The 18249-nt window shown below is 36.1% G+C and overlaps 3 protein-coding genes across 3 annotated transcripts; 2 read left to right on the plus strand and 1 right to left on the minus strand.

Annotated features, from left to right (window-relative positions):
* The first annotated feature begins 239 nt into the window (after window positions 1-239).
* Window positions 240-11474, plus strand: LOC110701682 (RNA polymerase sigma factor sigF, chloroplastic-like). Its single transcript, XM_021879307.1, has 9 exons — window positions 240-768; window positions 2185-2330; window positions 2507-2634; window positions 2757-2939; window positions 3396-3654; window positions 3778-4008; window positions 4654-4794; window positions 7574-7774; window positions 10978-11474. Exons 1-9 carry the CDS (start codon window positions 681-683, stop codon window positions 11269-11271), a joined length of 1671 nt encoding a protein of 556 aa, XP_021734999.1. The 5' UTR covers window positions 240-680; the 3' UTR covers window positions 11272-11474.
* A 1061-nt stretch (window positions 11475-12535) lies between these two features.
* Window positions 12536-14828, minus strand: LOC110701683 (pentatricopeptide repeat-containing protein At2g32630-like). Its single transcript, XM_021879308.1, has one exon. It carries the CDS (start codon window positions 14566-14568, stop codon window positions 12739-12741), a length of 1830 nt encoding a protein of 609 aa, XP_021735000.1. The 5' UTR covers window positions 14569-14828; the 3' UTR covers window positions 12536-12738.
* Window positions 14829-15783: 955 nt separating this feature from the next.
* On the plus strand, window positions 15784-16906 carry LOC110701658. Its single transcript, XM_021879272.1, has 4 exons — window positions 15784-15831; window positions 15938-15985; window positions 16059-16136; window positions 16274-16906. The coding sequence occupies exons 1-4, from the start codon at window positions 15784-15786 to the stop codon at window positions 16904-16906; spliced, it is 807 nt and encodes a 268-aa protein (XP_021734964.1).
* Window positions 16907-18249: the final 1343 nt, after the last annotated feature.

The following is an 18249-nucleotide window of genomic DNA, read 5'->3' on the forward strand; positions in this document are numbered from 1 at the left end:
TCAGGATTGGACTCGCGTGGACATGACAATTTAGTATGACTTAACTTTAAAATTTTATCCGACCTGACCATATCAGACTCGATCCGATTATCCGAATTGACACCCCTAATTATTACCACTCTAAGGGCATGTTCTCATACGTTGAAATTTAGTTCAGTTCAGTTCAGCTCAGTTTAGTTCAGTTCAGCTCAATTCAGTTCAGTTCAGTTCATTTTAGCTCCTAATTTCCTTCTCTTATAAAATATTCATTTCATTTCAGTTCAATTCAGTTCAGCTCAGTTCAATTCAGTCAATAAAAACAAGCCCTAATACCTTTACCCTTCTCAAACACAAATGGATTTTTTATTATAATTAATCTAAACAAAGAAAAAGGTAAGAATTGTATGATTCCTTTTCCTCCTTTTATTTATTTCCTTTCCACTTTGTTTTCATTAATCTAACCAAATGCCCCCTCATAGGTATCTTATCTAATTTGTGAACCCAAACCCAAACACCCGTCCTCCAAAAAAAAATTAAAAAAAAAAAAGTTTTAAAATCATAAGAATGTAGAAAATCGCGCACAAGTAACAAACCTCATCCAATTTGAGAATGGGGTTTTGAGGCTGAAACCTGAGAAGAAAGCTTAGAACGAAGGGACCAAGTTGAAGTGAAGTTAACATTTTTTCTCTCCTCAAAAATTCATGGAAACTGCCATTAATCTGCTCTCTTCATCTTCCTCATTTCCTCCAAGAACCCAATTCAGAAACAATGCTTCTTCTTCTCTTTCAGGTACTACTTTTATCTTATCCCACCAATATTTTGCTTTATTCTGCATTTTAAATTGTATCCTTATGTTCTGTAATTTAGTCAATATTTTATGTTTATTGGATCAATTTGTTTAATTTGTACTTCGTGGTATCATCATATATATGGAAATTGACTTTCACTTGTTGGAAGTTTAATAATTTTTGTTTTGGTGAAAAGATTTTCGCCTCATTTGGTTGAATTGCTCAGTAGTTATGTTACTTGGACTCTTCATTTTACATTAGTACTCATGTGAGACCGACACGATTCATTTTGGGCAAAAATTAAGGAGAACTGTCACAAAATTGCATAATTAACCACAATAAAATTCGATACATACCGGTGTCTGGATATGACTATGAGTACTCAATACTGAGTCACAGAGCTGATTACAATACAGAAAATCGAGGGTGTATTACCTCCGTTCTTTTACGTTTTTCTTGTAGCTGTAGCCTGCTGTAGGTATGCATTTTAAGAAAGTATTGAAAAGGTGAGGCCCTGTTTGGTTTGATGTAAAAGGTTTTCATGGAAAATGAATTTTCCATTTTTTCCCATTTTCATTTGTTTGGTTTGTTAAGGAGTGGAAAACAATTTTTCAAGGGTGGAAAATTCCATCTTTAATGATGGAAAACATTTTCCTTCCAAAAACAAGGGAAGCCACATTTTCCTCTCTCTTCCTTACCTCTTTTTTTACTTCCCTCTCATTCATCCCTTCATTTCCACTCTTATTTTTTATTTTTCTTGGACTTTTCTCGTATGCAACCAAACAATGGAAAACTAATTTGCAATTGTGTTTTTCCTTGAAAATATGTTTTCCATGAAAACTAATTTTCCATTGAAAATGTTTTACGTTAAACCAAACGGGGCCTGAGTGTAAGATAAAATAGGATGAAATGAGAGCGAATGTAAAAATGTGGGTGGGCGCGACAAGTGGTTGAAAAACATAAGTAGATTAAGAAAGAGGCCGAGTTAATCTCAATTACATTTACTTAACTAAATGGAGATAGTAGAGGACAAAATCACTACAACTGATGGGTGTTAATTTTGAGATGAAAGAATTCCAATTGTGGGTTTACTAGGACTAGGACCTCTCATTTTTGGGTACTATTTTAGTTTTTGTTGCTATGTTATTTATTCTTCGTAGGTTTACCAACATATGGAATGATTATAAATGGTTGGGTTCTATCATGAAGAACTAGAATTCTTATTTTGGTTATTTGTGATTGTGAATAAAAACTTAATGAAAAAACTAGCTTTTATGACAAAGAAAGGTTTTATATCTGTAATCTTACAGTACCCGTAAAGTAAAACTGCTGGAGGCTATATGATCTCTTTTCAATGTTCTGAATATCTGATATCTGTTTCTATTCCTTAATCAAATTATGTGTCCATAAATCGCAGTATCCATGGTCAATGAACAAACATCTTTTGTTCAATCCACGACCACTACTTTGTTGAGACAATTTCCTGCCTCTGTTCTATCACATGAGCAGCGTGATGAGTGCAAGCAATCCTCATCTGTGCTTAAAGAAGATAAAACATGTCAGGTTAGTGACTGTGCTTGGATTTCATGGAATAGATTTGTCACATGATTTTCGGTCCATATTATTTGCCTATTTATATAGTTGTCCCCCCCCCCCCTCGTTTAGAAGTTTGCTAAATGGTTTTTTTTAATGAAATCACTCAGTTGTTTAACAAATTATGTGATTACATTCTTCTGCAGTTACTGTCCACCTTGGAGGGTAAGAAGATTGAACATGCTGCATATATCCAACAACAATTAGGAACTTCTCTTCAACACGAGGAGGAACTTGAACATCAGCTTTGCCATTGGTCTGGCTCATCGTTCTTGTAAGGTCCTACTAGATACATCTTCTGTTATTATAAAACGGATTTTACATGTTTTCATTCCTTCATTTTTTGTTCTAAGAATTTTATTCCACGTTTTAAGCAATCTCTTGTTTCTGTTGCAGGTTAACGTCCCCTATAAGTGAGGAACATTTAACCTCAAAAGCTATGAGTGAGCATAAGGATCTGAAATCATGCGAGGTGATTTCACTTGCTGAGGAAGCTCTTTTAGCCTCAAAATTAGCGCTGGCATTAGCTGAGAGCTCCGATGCACTTGTTGTTGGGACAGATGGACCCTTTTCTTCTAGGTGAACTTTTTAGCATTTTTCATTAAATTTATTGGACTTATGGAATAGCACAATGAAGGGTCAGTTCAGGGGAAGTCAACTTCTTGTAAATTCTTAATTCATTGGCTTCATTCAAAAGCAAGTATTTTTTGAGGGATACAATGACTGGTTTTCACTCCCTGGATCGTCTTCCTAATTTTGACTTTGTCAGATAATATAGAGATCCTTGATTAGAGTGATTTCCATTGATCGATATATATAGGGTTACAATGAGAGTTCTAATCATATTAGGTTACTAACAAGATATGTAAAGATATCATAAAGATATTCTTATACACAATTCCTAAACCTAGGATGAGAATATTCTATGGATACTCTATCAGACTTCAAGAATTGAATTCCCCCCCTTCCTTCCGAATAAAATATTATAGTGTCTCGGTCAACTAGGTGTGTGAGACTAATGTGTCTGTATTTCAGGTCAAGTAATAGTAGTACTCCGACAGTAACACCGAAAACAGTTAGGTCATCTCGGCTTTTAGAAAGGAGAAATAAGAAAAGGAAGTCTTCAAGGCCTAGAGTAATTCATGAGATAGGTCTTCCTGAAAAAAAGGCTGATCCAAAAAGGTCAAGTGAAGGATATGATCCGAATGATCCTCTTCGTCTATTTTTATGGGGTCCAGAGACGAAGCAGTTGCTAACCATACAACAAGAGAATGATTTGATTGCCGAAATACAGGTACATTGTAAATTGTTCTGCCAACAGTTTTGTTGATACTTGTACAACTTTAATAATGATTTTATCCAAAAAAATAAATAAATAAATGAATACTAATAATAGTTTTGTGTGTTTCTGTTTTAGAACTTCATTAAATTAGTCAATGTGAAGCAAAAGCTTGAGTCTCAATTTGATCGCGAACCAACATTTGCTGAGTGGGCGGATGCTGTTGGGATGAGTATTGTGGCATTGCATTCAGAGGTGCTCTCTGGGAGGAGAAGCCGGGAAAAATTAATTCATGCCAACTTACGTTTGGTGGTACATATAGCTAAACAATATCAGAACCGTGGCCTCAGTCTTAAGGACTTATTACAGGTAAACCATGGGCGGATCTAGCATGCAACAAGTGTATGCACTTTGATACCCTGTACTTATTTTAGAAGTTTTGTTGCAGCTGAATATCATTAAATTTTATTTAGATTGCTGGCAAGCGTATAGTATTTCACTGACCTTACAGATGATAGGTTGGCTACTACGAAGTACCTTTTTTTTTTTTCATTTTTCTTTCTTTCCTCTTTAAGAAAGATCCCCCCCCCCCTCTCTCTCTCTTCAAGTGAGTGTTCTCTATTGAATAAGGTGTTAATTTTATTTTTGGTTTGTCTTCTCACTTTCTTTCTCAGCATTGTTTGCATTTAAAATCATTTAATAAAGGTTAATTTTGTCAATGACTAGTATAGAATTTCATTCTTTTTGATACCATTAGGTCACAGCCTTTATTAATTCATGTAAAAGTATATGATTTTGTTTGTGCATATTCTGTATTCGAATCCTAGATATGCCATTGTATAAACCAAAGAACATTACATTTCCTTTTGGCTTGTTACTTTTACTGCTTGTAAGGGTCTTAAAAAAAAAAACCCTTGTGCAATCGGATTAGGCGACATGACTGTATGAGATTATCACCTAGCCAAAGACTGAGAATTTTTTTTTTTTTTTTTTTCCTGTTGTAATCTATTAAAGGAAGGGAGTATGGGGCTAATGAAGAGTGTGGAAAAGTTCAAACCCCAAGCTGGTTGCCGATTTCCTAGTTATGCATATTGGTGGATAAGGCAAGGAATTAGAAAGGCCATATTTCAACATTCAAAGACCATCCGTCTGCCGGTATGAACTCTAAATTGTCTTCTTTTCAAGAGTTGATGTCCTTGTATTAGTTTGAAATCTCTCCATTTATATTCTTGCTGAATCATTGATAAGTTTCAGTTGTTTGAATTTCTTATTTTTTCTTTCAAACTCCTATATTTTTGGTGGGTTATTATATTATTTTTTTTAAAAAAAAATCAAAATGCGAGTAACATCAATTAATTTTAATAAGTTTAACTCTATTTCCTCCTTTTTTATAGGAAAAATACACTTTAATAATACCAGCCATTGCCGATTTACTTCTAATAATCCCAACTAAGGTTTATTTTTAGAAAAATTAGAAAAAATAATCCCAACGTTCATCAATTTTGGTAGAATAATCCCAACTTATTCTGGAATAATCCGAACTTTGGGTGGTCTTCTTTTTCTTCAATCCCAAATCAGTCAACCAAAGTCAATGACCTATTATTATATCAGGTCATTTTACACGTGTCAAGTCCTGATTGGTCTAAATTTTTTTTTAAAAAAAAAACATAAACAAAATCAAAAATAAGAAACCACCCAGCATCCCCTTTCCCCACCGAAGCATGCACCTGACCACCACTATAGCCTAGCCCGCCGCCCCACCGATCACCCTAACCTCCACAACCACAGCCAGGCCGCCGCATCTCCCCCGTCCATTGAGACGCCGTTTTCCCCTCTTCTCGAAACCCCACGTAATCACCGAAATCACCAACCCCAAAAACCACCGTAACCCCAAATTGCAACCACGAAACCCCAAAACACTCCTCCCCCACCTAGAAATCCTAGCGTCTAGGGTTTTCGATGGTGTGGGGAGGAGTGTTTTGGTAGTTTTCGGGAGTGGGCCGGTGGCTTCAAGGGATTTTCGAGAGTGGGGTTGGTGGCTTTTGGGGTTTTCGAGTATAGGGGCCGGTGGTTCTTGGGGTTTGACTGCCTAGGAGTTTCGGATAGGGGGATGGTGGTTTGGCTCGGAGCGGCGACTTTAGGGGTGTGGGAAGGCTAGAGGTCCGGCGGGTTGCCGGATTGGCCGGTGGTTGGGGCTTTGGCTGGTGATTATTTTTTTTATTTTGCTTTTAATTATTTTTTTTTTTATTTTTTTTTTTTTCGATGGTGGGGGGAGGAGTGTTTTGGTTGTTTTCGGGAGTGGGCTTGTGGCTTCGAGGGATTTTCGAGAGTAAGGTTGGTGGCTTTTGGGGTTTTCAAGTATAGGGGCCGGTGGTTCTTGGGGTTTGACTGCCTGGGAGTTTCGGAGAGGGGGATGGTGGTTTGGCTCGGAGCGGTGGTTGGGGCTTTGGCTGGTGGTTATTTTTTTTATTTTGTTTTTAATTTGTTTTTTTTATTAATACTTTTAGCCAATTAATTTGTGACACGTGTCACTTTAACGAAAAAAATAAATTTAACTCATTCCACCGGTTACCGGTATTTGGGATTGAAAAAAAAGACCCCCCAAAGTTCGGATTATTCTAGAATGATTCAAAGTTGGGATTATTCTACCAAAATTGATGAAAGTTGGGATTATTTTTTCTAACTTTTCCTTTATTTTTTTAATAATCCTAACTATTGGGTCAATTTACCTCCAATAGACCCAACCGGTTACTGTTGAAAAGGTTTTTTTTTTTTTTTTTTTTTTGGTTTTTAAACGCCACATGTCAGCATATGATTGGCTTTATATTATAAATAATTTAAAAATAAATAAAAATTAAAAAAATAAAAAAAACACTAAAAATTAAAAATTCCCGGCCATCTCCACCGTCAAAACCCAGCACCTCCATCATGAAATTCCAACCTACCCCCCACCGTGAATACCGGCCTGCACCTCCCTAACCCCTTGAAAATGGTCGGTCGGTCCTCCCAACCCCCAACCACACACAGTCGATCACCCCCTGCCCCTAAACCACTCTCTTCCCTTCCCCCTCCCTTCGCCAGGAAACCAAAACAAAAAGAAAAAAACCTCGGGTGCCACTCTTACACCCTCAAAACTGCTTGAAAAAGCCCTCCCACACCCGTGAAATCGCCAGGGTGCCGAATTTGGGGGTTGGGGAAGAAAGGAGGGTCGTTTTGCAATGGTGGGAGGTTATTTTCAAGGGAGAGTGGGTGGTTTTTGGGGTTGGAGTGAGCCGGTTAGGGATGATTATTGGGGTTAGGAGTGGCTAGCCGGCCGTTTTCGGGGGATAAGGGTGACGACTGGCTGTTTGCCGACAAGATGGGGGTTGGTCATGGGGTTTTGCGGTGGCGGGAAGGGAGGGGAGTGGCTATCAGGTTTTTCAGTTTTTTTTCCCTTTTTTTAATATTTTTTTAAAATTTATAAACCAATCACGGGTTGACACGTGTATTGGTTACCTATTACAAAAAGTCATTGACTTGGTGTTGACCGGCTGGGTTTATTGGATGCAAACTGACCCAATAGTTAGGATTATAAAAAAATAAACCTTAGTTGGGATTATAAAAATGTATTTTCCTTTTTAATTTTATAATTTTTTTATTAAAGAATATATTCATATGTTTTAAGGTGTATCCCATTTTTCCATTGGGGTAACCTTCATACATTGGCGTAACCTTATTTGATCATCGTTGTAAGTCTGTAAGCCCCATTGCTCAAATAATTCCCATATATGTGAAGTGGCCAATTGGCTACACCACCAACTATTGGTGTGGCTGACAACGTATTAGAATTTTAGTCAACATTTTTTTTAGCATGAGAAGATTTCTCTGGCAAAAAAATGTTGCAAGTTGAGGTCATCCTTACTAACATAATAGAATATTGGCAAATATTCTGTAGGAAAATATGTATAGTCTCCATGCCAAGTTCTTAGAAGCAAGAAAGTTATTCATCCAAGAAGGGCATCATCAACCAACGATAGAAGAGCTGGCATTCCGTGTAGGAATTACAGTTGAGAAACTGCAAAATTTGCTAATTTTGATGAGACATCCACTTTCAATGCAGCAACCTGTGTGGAGTGATCAGAATACCACTTTTCAGGTAATGTTACAGAAGTCGACTCAAATACGATAAATGCAATGTGTGCAATTTGTTTTAGAATATGATAGTTGCACATAAGAAAATAATTTTGATAGTTTTTTTTTTCCCCTTGGCTTTTTGTTTTGATTTGTTATTTAATTTGTTCTTGGGTTCATAAAAGCACCATGGTTGATGCCATATATTCAATTTCAGAAAAAGGGGGGGGGGGGGGGGGGGGCTCTTGAACCAGACTTTTGAATTTTTTATTGGCTTATAAAATTTTGAGTTGATGGGAGAATTTCTCAAACTAACCCCATCTTGCTCATTGACATAGTATGTTAGCCTTGGTTATAATTTCTACTTTCTCAAATAGGAAATTTTACATAATTCAACTGCTTTACATATAGACAGTGTTTCTCAAGATTTTAAGCCTATATATATTTTTAATTTAAAATTAATGATAAATCATGTGATAAGTAAACATGAATATTGATAAACATGAACAGAGAAACCTTGGAATATTTTCCAAACATGTACTTCATCTGCTTTTTATTTAGTTGCGTCACTTTAGTTTTCACGGACTCTTAGGCAATTTTGGAGTAAAGAGAGGTAGAGAGAAAAAAAATAAATAGGGCCCATGTAATTCGGATGTACATATACTAATTTAATAGAAAAATTAAAATTTGAAATGCAATTGAACCGGAGTCTTCTTAGTTTAGTGTTTGAAGGAAGAAAGTTAGTAAAGCAAATGAAAAAAAAAAGGATAAAAAGGGTGTGGGGGGCTCGAACCCGCGACCAATGTTCCAAAGCAGTTACCACTAGGCTGCAGCAAGTAGTACTATATTTCTGTGTATATTATTGTATATATGTAGTTTTTGTTTTTAAAATAAATTGGATAGAATTTTCCGAATCCAGTATGCTGAACTCATACTGGAACCGCCATTGCATGTGATACAGTGATAGGAGAGAGATAGAGAGAATTTATTAGTTAAAAAGGAAAGTGATGCAACTAATTAGAAACTTTCGTTTAAAGAAAGTGATGCACCTAAAAAAATGAAGTATTTGATGCTCCAAATAGAAACAAAGCTTTGGGATACATAGAAACCAACAAGAGGGATGGCTGAGACTGGACTAATATGATATAATCTGTTGCTTATGTAATAGAGTGATACTAGTTCCTATAGACTCTCTGGCTAATGATTATGCTTTAGGACAGAATGTACTGTGGAGTACTAGATTTCTCGTTTTTAATCATCCATCTGTAAGCCTGTTTGCCCAACATGCAGGTGATTCTTTTACGTTTAGGAGCAGTTTTGCAAATGTTTGTAGTATCACAAAAATGTGGTTATCCTTCTTATCCATAAGAATAGTTGTTTCGTTAGGAGCCATAAATGGTAGCAATGGATGATGATGTAGACAAGTATCAATCTGAGGTCCTGTTTTCCGTCTCCCAATGACTTTACCACCTATGAAAGATTACGTGTGCGTCTGTAGGAATTACTAATTACTAACTGATATTATGTAAAAGCTTATAATTGCCTGTTCTGATTTACTGAACTGAAATGAACTGAATATTTTATGAGAGAAGGAAATTAGAAACTGAACTGCACTGCACTGAGCTGATTGGAGTAGAGTTGAACTGAACTGAAAATAAGCTGAAGATAACATGCCTTAATCAGCCTTTAAAAATAAAAAGTGTTACAGTTCCATTTTTGACAAACTATTACTTACTAATAATTAAATATTTCTTCTCTCTTTTTGCATGGTCTCCACTCCTTTTTTCATAAATTTTCTCCTACCCTACTTTCAATAAAAATTTTACTGTATATTTTTTTAATTACTCCAACTACCCTCTTTACACTTTTTATAATAAAGACAGTTAATCCTTAATCAATGTATTGATCAAACTGTAACACTTAAAAACAAAGGGAGTACTAACTACTCATTCTTCCTTTGCTTGAAAGGAAATGTAAGGAGTGTTTCAAATGGGTACCGCATGAAATTAAGTCTAAGAAATAGGTAGCGAGATGGTGTTCTTTGCAGCCCCCTTGTTACAATCACATGGTCAGTCATGCAGGAGCATCCTCTAACATTATACATCTCCAATTATTGTCAAGGCTGCCCATTAGCTCCCTATTATGATCAAACTGTTAAATGTATCCAGTCAACCTCACTCGTGAACAGTGTGATAGTTCTCATATAACTTGGAAGAGTCTATCACACCTTACTAAACATTTATGGTAGTTGGACTGTCTCCATACCTCTCGTCATTATTCAACCTTAGGAAGGGTATTTTGAAAAAAAAAAAGAAATATATATATATATATATATATATATATATATATATATATATATATATATATATGGGAGGGATCCGGTGAGAATAGGTCTATATGTGAGAATTCATACTTATGTGAAAACTGATTTAAAATTTAGAACATGTGAGCAAAAATTTTGAACATGTGACTCAAATTAAAATTCTGAACATATGAGTAATAATTTAAAACATTTGTGTGAGTAATATGTTTAAATTATCTGATTTAAGAATTAGAACAAGTGATTAAAATTTTATAAAATTTGCTTTAAAAATTTTATAAAATTTGCTTTAAAAATTTTAAATATATGAGTAAAATTTAGAACATATGATTTAAGATTATGAACATGTGAATAAAAATTTAGAACAAACTGATATAAAATATAGAAAGTGTGAGTAAAGAATTTTAGAACATACATGTAAAATAATAGAACATACGCTTTAAAATATGGAACACATAATTATAAATTTTAGAACACACGTTTTAAAATTTAGAACATATAAGTTAAAATTTTGGAACAAGTTATTTAAAGTTTATGACATCAAACTTAACTAATTTATGGTTAGAACATGTGAGTGCTAAATTAGAACATTTGATTTAATTTAGAACGCCTAAGTAAAAGTTTAGAACATCAGATTTAAAATTTAGAACATACGAGTAAAAATTTAGAACATAAATAGTGTTCTCACATAAGAAAAATTCTCACGATGTGATGGCCTTTATTTCCACGCATTCTATATTCGAATCACTTTTATTTTGGATAAGGGAGTATGTATGTAGTCTAGCATCTGAATTGGATCGTCAAAAGTGTTTTGATTTTGATAGTATATATGCTTCTGCTGCATTTGATGTTCACTTTGATCATTAGCCTTATTATTTTTCTCATCTGCTGGACAATTTTTTTTGCAGGAGATCACTGCAGATACTAAGATTGAAAAGCCTGATGTATGTGCGGAAAAACAATTGATGAGAAAACATATACGCAACCTGCTCTGTACGCTGGCTCCCAGAGAAAGACAAATAATCAAACTGAGGTTTGGCATAGGATCTAAATCTGAAAAACGGAACTCATTATCAGAAATAGGAGCCATGTTTGGTTTGTCTAAGGAAAGGGTACGCCAAATAGAAAGTCGAGCTTTGCACAAGCTTAAGGAATCACTCAACAGCCATGGCCTATTGGAGTATACTGATCTGCTCTTGTAAATCAATATGTAGTCTGTTTCCATATCAATTGTTTCATTTGTTAGTTTTCATGTAAATTAGATATAATGTCATGGTTGAAATCTGATGTTTATATTACTACCCACTTTTGGTAAATGGGTCTTCGTGTAATTAAATGGAAGTTCTGTATCTAATTCTTTCTCATGGATTGTACATATCTCGTTGCTAATAATCTTTCTTATTTCTGTCTGAGCATTACTGGAATTTTACATATAATATAAGTCTTTATCTTGTTCCCTTTCCCCTTTAGTGTTCCATTACTTCCACATACACCTCAATTTATTGTCGCTTAAATTTTTAGTGCCTGAAGCCATCTTTTAGTTTGTGATGATTCTATACTAAGATGCTTTTAGGGTGATAAAAGAATTCGTTGACAGAAAGGGTATTATCCCACTTAGGGGTGCTAGTCGAGCGAGTCGATCACGAGCTAAAAGATGCTCGACTTGACTTGAAAACTTTTTTTTATGTGTTCAACTCGTACTCGTTAAAGTTTCGAGCCAATAAAACATGCTCATCTCGTGCTCATTAATGTTTCGAGTCGAGCCGAGTAGCTCGCGATCTGTTCGTTAAAGTTTTGGCCCTTCTAAAATTATAGACTTTTATTGTTTTTTCACTTTATAATGTTTTCATTTAATTATTTTATTTATTATTAAAGATTTACTCTATGATTTTTTATACTATAAATTAACTCTTATTAAATATCAATTTTTAGAACTATTAAATTTGTTCATGGTAATAACTTTGTAAATTCTATAGTAACAAAATATATTATGAGTTGTTAGCTTATTGAGTCGAGTTAAAACTTGCTCAACTTGTGCTCGTTAACATCTCGAGATGAGTCGAATTTGAGTCGAGCCAACTCGAGCCGAGTTTTGACCAAGCTTTGACCGAGTCGAGTCCGAACTGCTCAACTCGATTAGCACCCCTAATCCCACCCCTCTTTGATAGCAAATGGTTAAATCCATTATGTACGAGGCTGCAACTTTCTTAATAAAGTAGAAAGTTTTATCACAACCAATTTGGACATTCACCTTCACTAGCTGAGTTAGCTACCTTGATATTTGATTCTGTTCCAAGCACACCCTTTTCGTAAAGACCTGCCTCTCTTATTACTACTCAAGATCTGCTTGCACTTTTTTCTTGCAAATCTATGGCTTAGAATGTGAAAGCAGAAAGTTTTGAGGGTTTGATTACATCCTCCAAACTTGTTTCATTGACAAGGTTGGACTAGGAGAAGTAGTATAACCATTGTAAGAGAGATATAACAAGAGTACAAATGACACATTTTATATTATAGGGAAAGGGTGTACTAATACAATAGATATTTTTTGTCAAAAATAAAAAATTAAAACTACAATAGATATGAAAAGGTTAAGTTCCTAGAATCACAACAAAATGAGTGTGAATCCTACCAAAATTTCCAAGTTCAGTAAAAATTTGACCTAGGCTTCAGCTTGAATGAAGGCTTCCCACGAGTGAAGTATATACTGTACTGTCTGGAATAAGGCCTGCTTCTATCATTTGATCAAATAATTTGAAAGCTTCATCTGATTTTCCGGCCTTTGACAAACCTGCAATCACTGCTGTATAAGTAACTACATTTGGAACTAACTCCCTACTAGACATTTCATTGAACAATTTCAGTGCATAATCCATCTTTCCATTTATACATTCACCATGTATTATTGATGTGTACGAGTATACATCAGGCGATACACCCCTTTCCTCCATCTCGTTTTTCAGTTCATGAGCCTCCTTCATCCTACCTTTCTTACAGTATCCATCAATCAAAGCGTTATATGTGACAACATTAGGACCTTCCCCCTTTTTCTCCATCTCTTTAAAGAGCCTCCTGGCTTCGGCAAATTTACCTTCCTTACAATGTATGTCGATCAAAGTAGTATAACTGATGGTGTTCAGTGACAACCCTTTCTCTAACATTGAGTACAGGAATGTCTTTGCCTCCTCATTTCGATTCAACTTGTGCAACCCACTTGCCATAATGTTATACACATATGCATCGGCCATTAATCCTTTTTTCTCCATGGAATCTTTCAGCCGCAGTGCTTCATCCATTCTTCCCTTTCTGCAATAGCCATCTAACAAAGTATTATAAATCACACGATTCATCTCAAGTCCTTCAGTTTGCATCTCCTTCACAAGCATCTCTGCAGCGTCCAAGTGCCCAGCCTTACATAACCCATGTATCATAGCACCGTAAGTGTGAGTATTCGGGCAAAGACCTTTCTCTATCATTTCATCGAAAAGATGGCAAGCCTTCTTCATGTCTTGTTTCATACAACACAAATTGATCATCACTGTATATAGATGCATATCTGCCTTCACACCTCGCTCACACATTTTCTGGTACATATTTTCTGCTTCTTCAATCTTCCCATTATTCGCGTATCCATCGATCACAAGTGTATAGGTACCTACATTAGGCTCCACATTCACCTTCTCCATTAGCCTAATCACTTCATCAACTTCCCGAAAATCTTGTTTCCTTATAAAATAAACTATCAACGAATTATACGGATATGAATTCTGCTCTATTCCTCTCCTACCCATTTCATCTATCAACTGTTTAGCCTTATCAATCTCTCCTCTCTTACATAGACAATCGATCACAAGCGACATCGAATACACAGTTATTTCGACACCAGAATCAACCATCTTAGTAAAAAACCTAATCAATGAATCAAATTCCCCAGATTTCTTAAGAGAAACCAAGAAAACCATACAACTCCTCTCCTCAATTTCGAACCCTCTCTCAGTCATATAATCAAACACCTTAAAGGCATCATCAAACTGCTGATTATCCGCATGAACTCTCATCAAAAGATCAAAACATTTAGCTAATTTCTCACTCTTACTACCACATTCTTCCACTATAGACACCATATCTGACACTGGGCATCGAAGATTATAATCAACAGACACAGAATTCAACAAATTTTTCGCAACAGCGAATTTTCGAGCATCTAACAATCTAAAAATGAGGGTAATGTAAGCTCGAAGATCAGGTTTCTGAGAAGATGAAGAAGGCAAATTCCGCAGAAAATCAAAGAATCTTAAGCAAGAAGTAACAGGGACAAGTGGGTTTGACAGAACAATTTGGGTTATCTGTGAATTGACATTGCCAAAAATAGGTGATTTATGAAAGTTTGTGAAGTTTGAGGAGATTAAATATTGGGAAATATGTTTAGTAATTTCTTGATTAGATTTTAGATTATGGACTTGATTTTTGAAGACACTGGATAAATTTCGCCTGGACATTTTTTCAGGTGAGAAACTACAACTATATGATTGAACTCGGTGAAAATTTCAGCTTAACTTTTAGACCAAATTCAAAGAAGGAAGAAGAAATTTATTAGAATGGAATTTGAAAATTAAAGTTCATGGAGCATTCTAGCATATGTACCAACTACCGAGCAGAAAAATACTGGAGAGAGGAGAAAATCTCTGTTAAAATGTAACATTAACTTGGTTCGTTTATATGGGTAAACGCGTAAATGCCAATTTGACAGTTAACGATTGTGTTAGCGGCGTCAACTTATGACAATCCTCAAGTCCGTTAAGAATTCGTGACATCTCGTTAGAAATTCAGGTGAGCTCCAGATTGTGCCAGGCGTTTTCCCCAAATTCGAACTTCAGCTCCTGCCAATTGGGCTAGCAGTAATTGACTGAACAATTAACAACAATTGAGCTTGTAAATGTTCTTGAGTCGGACTTGAGCTCGGGAGGCGAGTGCAAGCGGTGGTGTGAACTCGGGCGGCGACTGGAAGTGGTGGTGCAAGCGGCGATAGAGCTAGGGTTTCGTAAGTGTCCTATCCTATAATATGGCCTGTTCATCCTGTTATATGTTTTGAGTTGGGGATGTGAGTCAATTGTGTGTATCGTAGTCATATTGTCGACCTGAATATGTGTGTAATTCATGGACCGAGTATGTTTGCAATGATCGATGCAATAGCATACTGGTAGTTTAGGTATATGGTTGTTGACAAGTAGGGACTGGCTGTTTAGGTTAAATTGAATTGATATGGGCAATTAATTATTTAGTGTTTTGTGCTGCTATGGAATGAAATGCCTAGCAACAGGTAGTGGTGTGTTAATTGCTTGAAAAGTACATTTAATTGAAATGATATGGATGTAAAAATTATGTTGTGCTGCCCATCAACAGGTAGTGGTGTGTTAATTGCTTGTAAAGTAAATTGAATTGAAATGATATGGATTTAAAATTTGTGTTGTGCTGCCCATCAAACAGGTAGTGGTGTGTTAATTGCTTGGAAAGTAAATTGAATTGAAATGATATGGATTTACAATTTGTGTTGTGCTGCTATGGAATTAATTGCCCCAGCAACAGGTAGTAGTGTGTGTATGGTTTTGTTGATTTAGTGTGTGTATTGCAATGTTGTAGTAGTTGGAATTTTTATTTGATGAAAGGAAATGTTGTCTAGGTATTGTTGTAGTATGGATTCAAGAGTGGATTCAATGGGGAGTAAGAAAAGGAAAATGTGGAAAAAAGGAAATGTTTCTGAGGTATAATATGCTGCCATCATATAAACTCTGATATATTGTAGTCCATGTGAGTTGGGTGAGTATGTAAGTATGATCATTGAAGTGAAAGTGAAAATGATCTTGTCAGGAAGGAGGATCAGGTCACATGAAGAAAATTTACCCGGTGATATTCAAGGTACGTATGATTCGTGTTGCAAAGAGTTAAGTATGATCATTAAATTGGGTAACATAGTGTGATGTTCCTGTAGGATGACTCTTTAAGTGTTGGTGGGGAAGTGAAACGGAGAGGTGAAGTGTTGATACAACACCTCAAGGCTCGCTGTAGGGTAAGTGAATAATTGCATAAGATTTATGCATTAGTAGTTTGTTAAGAAGTGGTTGATATGTTGTTGATTGAAGTATGATGAAATAGAAATGCATATATATTGTTTAATTGTTTTACTTTGATACATGTCTATTACAGCTAGCTAATACAAGTTATCGGTTAGAGTCGTTTGGTAGATTATGCCAAAAATTGGACGATCAACGTAAGCGATGGGTAGGTGAAATGGGGTTTACTGGGTTGTTAAAAATTGGAGTAGACATGAACTTGCCAAGACAGTTGGCATATTGGTTGATGACTCGTATTGATCCTTTCAATTGTACTCTTACTAGTCGAGATGGAAGAGTTTTTCCGTTGTCTCAAAATCAAGTTCATTGGGTCTTAAGTATTCCTAACGGGGGGTTGCCTGTCCCGACAAACTGTTCATTGGATAATGAAATGTCAGAAAAGGTAAAAAGGATTATGGAGAATTATGGTAAAACATGGAATAATAAGTCCATTAAAACTGGTCGTGAGTACATATTTAAGGGCATTTCAGTAAATGCTGAATTGATTGGGCGGATTGAGGGACAATGGAAGGAAGATCAGGCGGATGAGTTCAAGACAGTGTTCCTGTTGTTGTCGCTTGAGATGTTGTTTTGCCCTAATCAGTCCTCGAGGTTGGCTGCTGATCTGGTGCTAGCTTTAACTTGTGCTTCCAAAGCTGTTGAATATGATTGGTGTAGCATGGTGTTAAAGAAGCTCATGGATAGTGTAGCGATGTTTGCACGGTGACAAGGGCCGGACTATGTCGTTGAAACTAACCCTACCCTAGGCCAAACAAAATTTGTAATCACTCAACACACCCTTATACAAGTATAATGGTAAGTCGAGGGTCGAACCACTAAGGAATGGAGGGCGATCTTATATTGTCAAGTCAAGCTATTCCGGAAAGGTTAGGTAAGGGTGTGAATGCTAAACAACTAAACAAACTAGGTTGGGACAAATGTAATAAACACTAAGGCTCGGGATCCACATATACTTGTAACGGATTCCGCTAATTGGGAAAGAGTTGACTAAGTCGAGTGATGCGAGGGAAAACCAATCATGCAACCAAAATAGCATATCAAGCTATTTTCCTAGAGGTCTAACTAGCGTCAACTACGATAAACTCTAGCTACGAATGTCACAAGACACCTCAATCGTTAAATGCAAGTCACAAATCAATTATCCGTATCAATGTGAACCTACAATGCAATCTAGTGTGAATAACTAGGGTGATCAAGCCTAAATCAAACACACACATGCACATAATCAATTAACCAATTTAATCACATTATCAACTCAATAATTTCCCCAAATTAACATCAATCCATTACTCATATATGCTTCACCATTACCCTAGCAATCAAACTACTCACAATCCATAGAAATCAAGATCAAAACAAAGCTAAACAACAAATTCATCATGATCAAATTAAACAAACAAAAATCAAACACAAATCAATCAAACTTCAATCAAACTAGAACATTCAACAAAACAATTGAAATCAAACTAAAGATCAAACTAAAGATTGAATTAAAGAAAAGGAATCCTTACAAACTTGATCAAAAATCAAAGGAAACGAAAAAATCTTCGATCATCAACAATCCACCATGAAATTCTCTCTCTAAAAACCTAGAGTTTCTCTCTCTAAAATCTCTCTAATTATGCTCTAATTCTGATCTAATCTATTCTCTCTGTTTGAGTTCTCCTCTAAAAATAGAAGGAAAAACTATATATAGGAAAGATAGAAAAGAAGAGTTAGTTAGATCGTCCCAAAAGAAACCTCAGAAGGTGCGGTCGCATCAAGGGAGAGGCGCGGCCGCGAGAAAAAGGGTATGGAACAGAGGCCCTGGCAGGCACGCCCGCACCAGCATCAGGCGCGCCCGCACCACCCAGGTGAGCGGCCGCACTACCCTCGTGCGCGCCCGCACCTGGCAGCAGGGGAGCCCCCCTTCTTCGTCCTAGCTCATCCTCGTGCGCTCGTCTTAGTGATGAGGATGAACACTAAGGTAGGCAGTCTTGAAATGGCTATTTTGGTGGGTTCATGCCAAAGATGATGCCTCCACTGCATGCATGCACCGATCTCATGAAC

The sequence above is a fragment of the Chenopodium quinoa genome, unplaced genomic scaffold (genome assembly GCF_001683475.1).
Source record: "Chenopodium quinoa cultivar QQ74 unplaced genomic scaffold, ASM168347v1, whole genome shotgun sequence".
Lineage (NCBI taxonomy): Eukaryota > Viridiplantae > Streptophyta > Magnoliopsida > Caryophyllales > Amaranthaceae > Chenopodium > Chenopodium quinoa.

Excerpts from the sequence above, each read along its gene's own strand:
- LOC110701658 (XM_021879272.1), top strand. The coding sequence starts at position 15,784 with ATGGGGAGTAAGAAAAGGAAAATGTGGAAAAAAGGAAATGTTTCTGAG. Across the intron at positions 15,832-15,937 it reads AAAAAGGAAATGTTTCTGAG|GAAGGAGGATCAGGTCACAT; the intron begins GTATAATATGCT and ends TGATCTTGTCAG. Across the intron at positions 16,137-16,273 it reads ACCTCAAGGCTCGCTGTAGG|CTAGCTAATACAAGTTATCG; the intron begins GTAAGTGAATAA and ends TGTCTATTACAG.
- LOC110701683 (XM_021879308.1), bottom strand. The coding sequence starts at position 14,568 with ATGTCCAGGCGAAATTTATCCAGTGTCTTCAAAAATCAAGTCCATAAT.
- LOC110701682 (XM_021879307.1), top strand. The coding sequence starts at position 681 with ATGGAAACTGCCATTAATCTGCTCTCTTCATCTTCCTCATTTCCTCCA. Across the intron at positions 2,635-2,756 it reads TGGTCTGGCTCATCGTTCTT|GTTAACGTCCCCTATAAGTG; the intron begins GTAAGGTCCTAC and ends TTTCTGTTGCAG. Across the intron at positions 4,795-7,573 it reads CAAAGACCATCCGTCTGCCG|GAAAATATGTATAGTCTCCA; the intron begins GTATGAACTCTA and ends AATATTCTGTAG.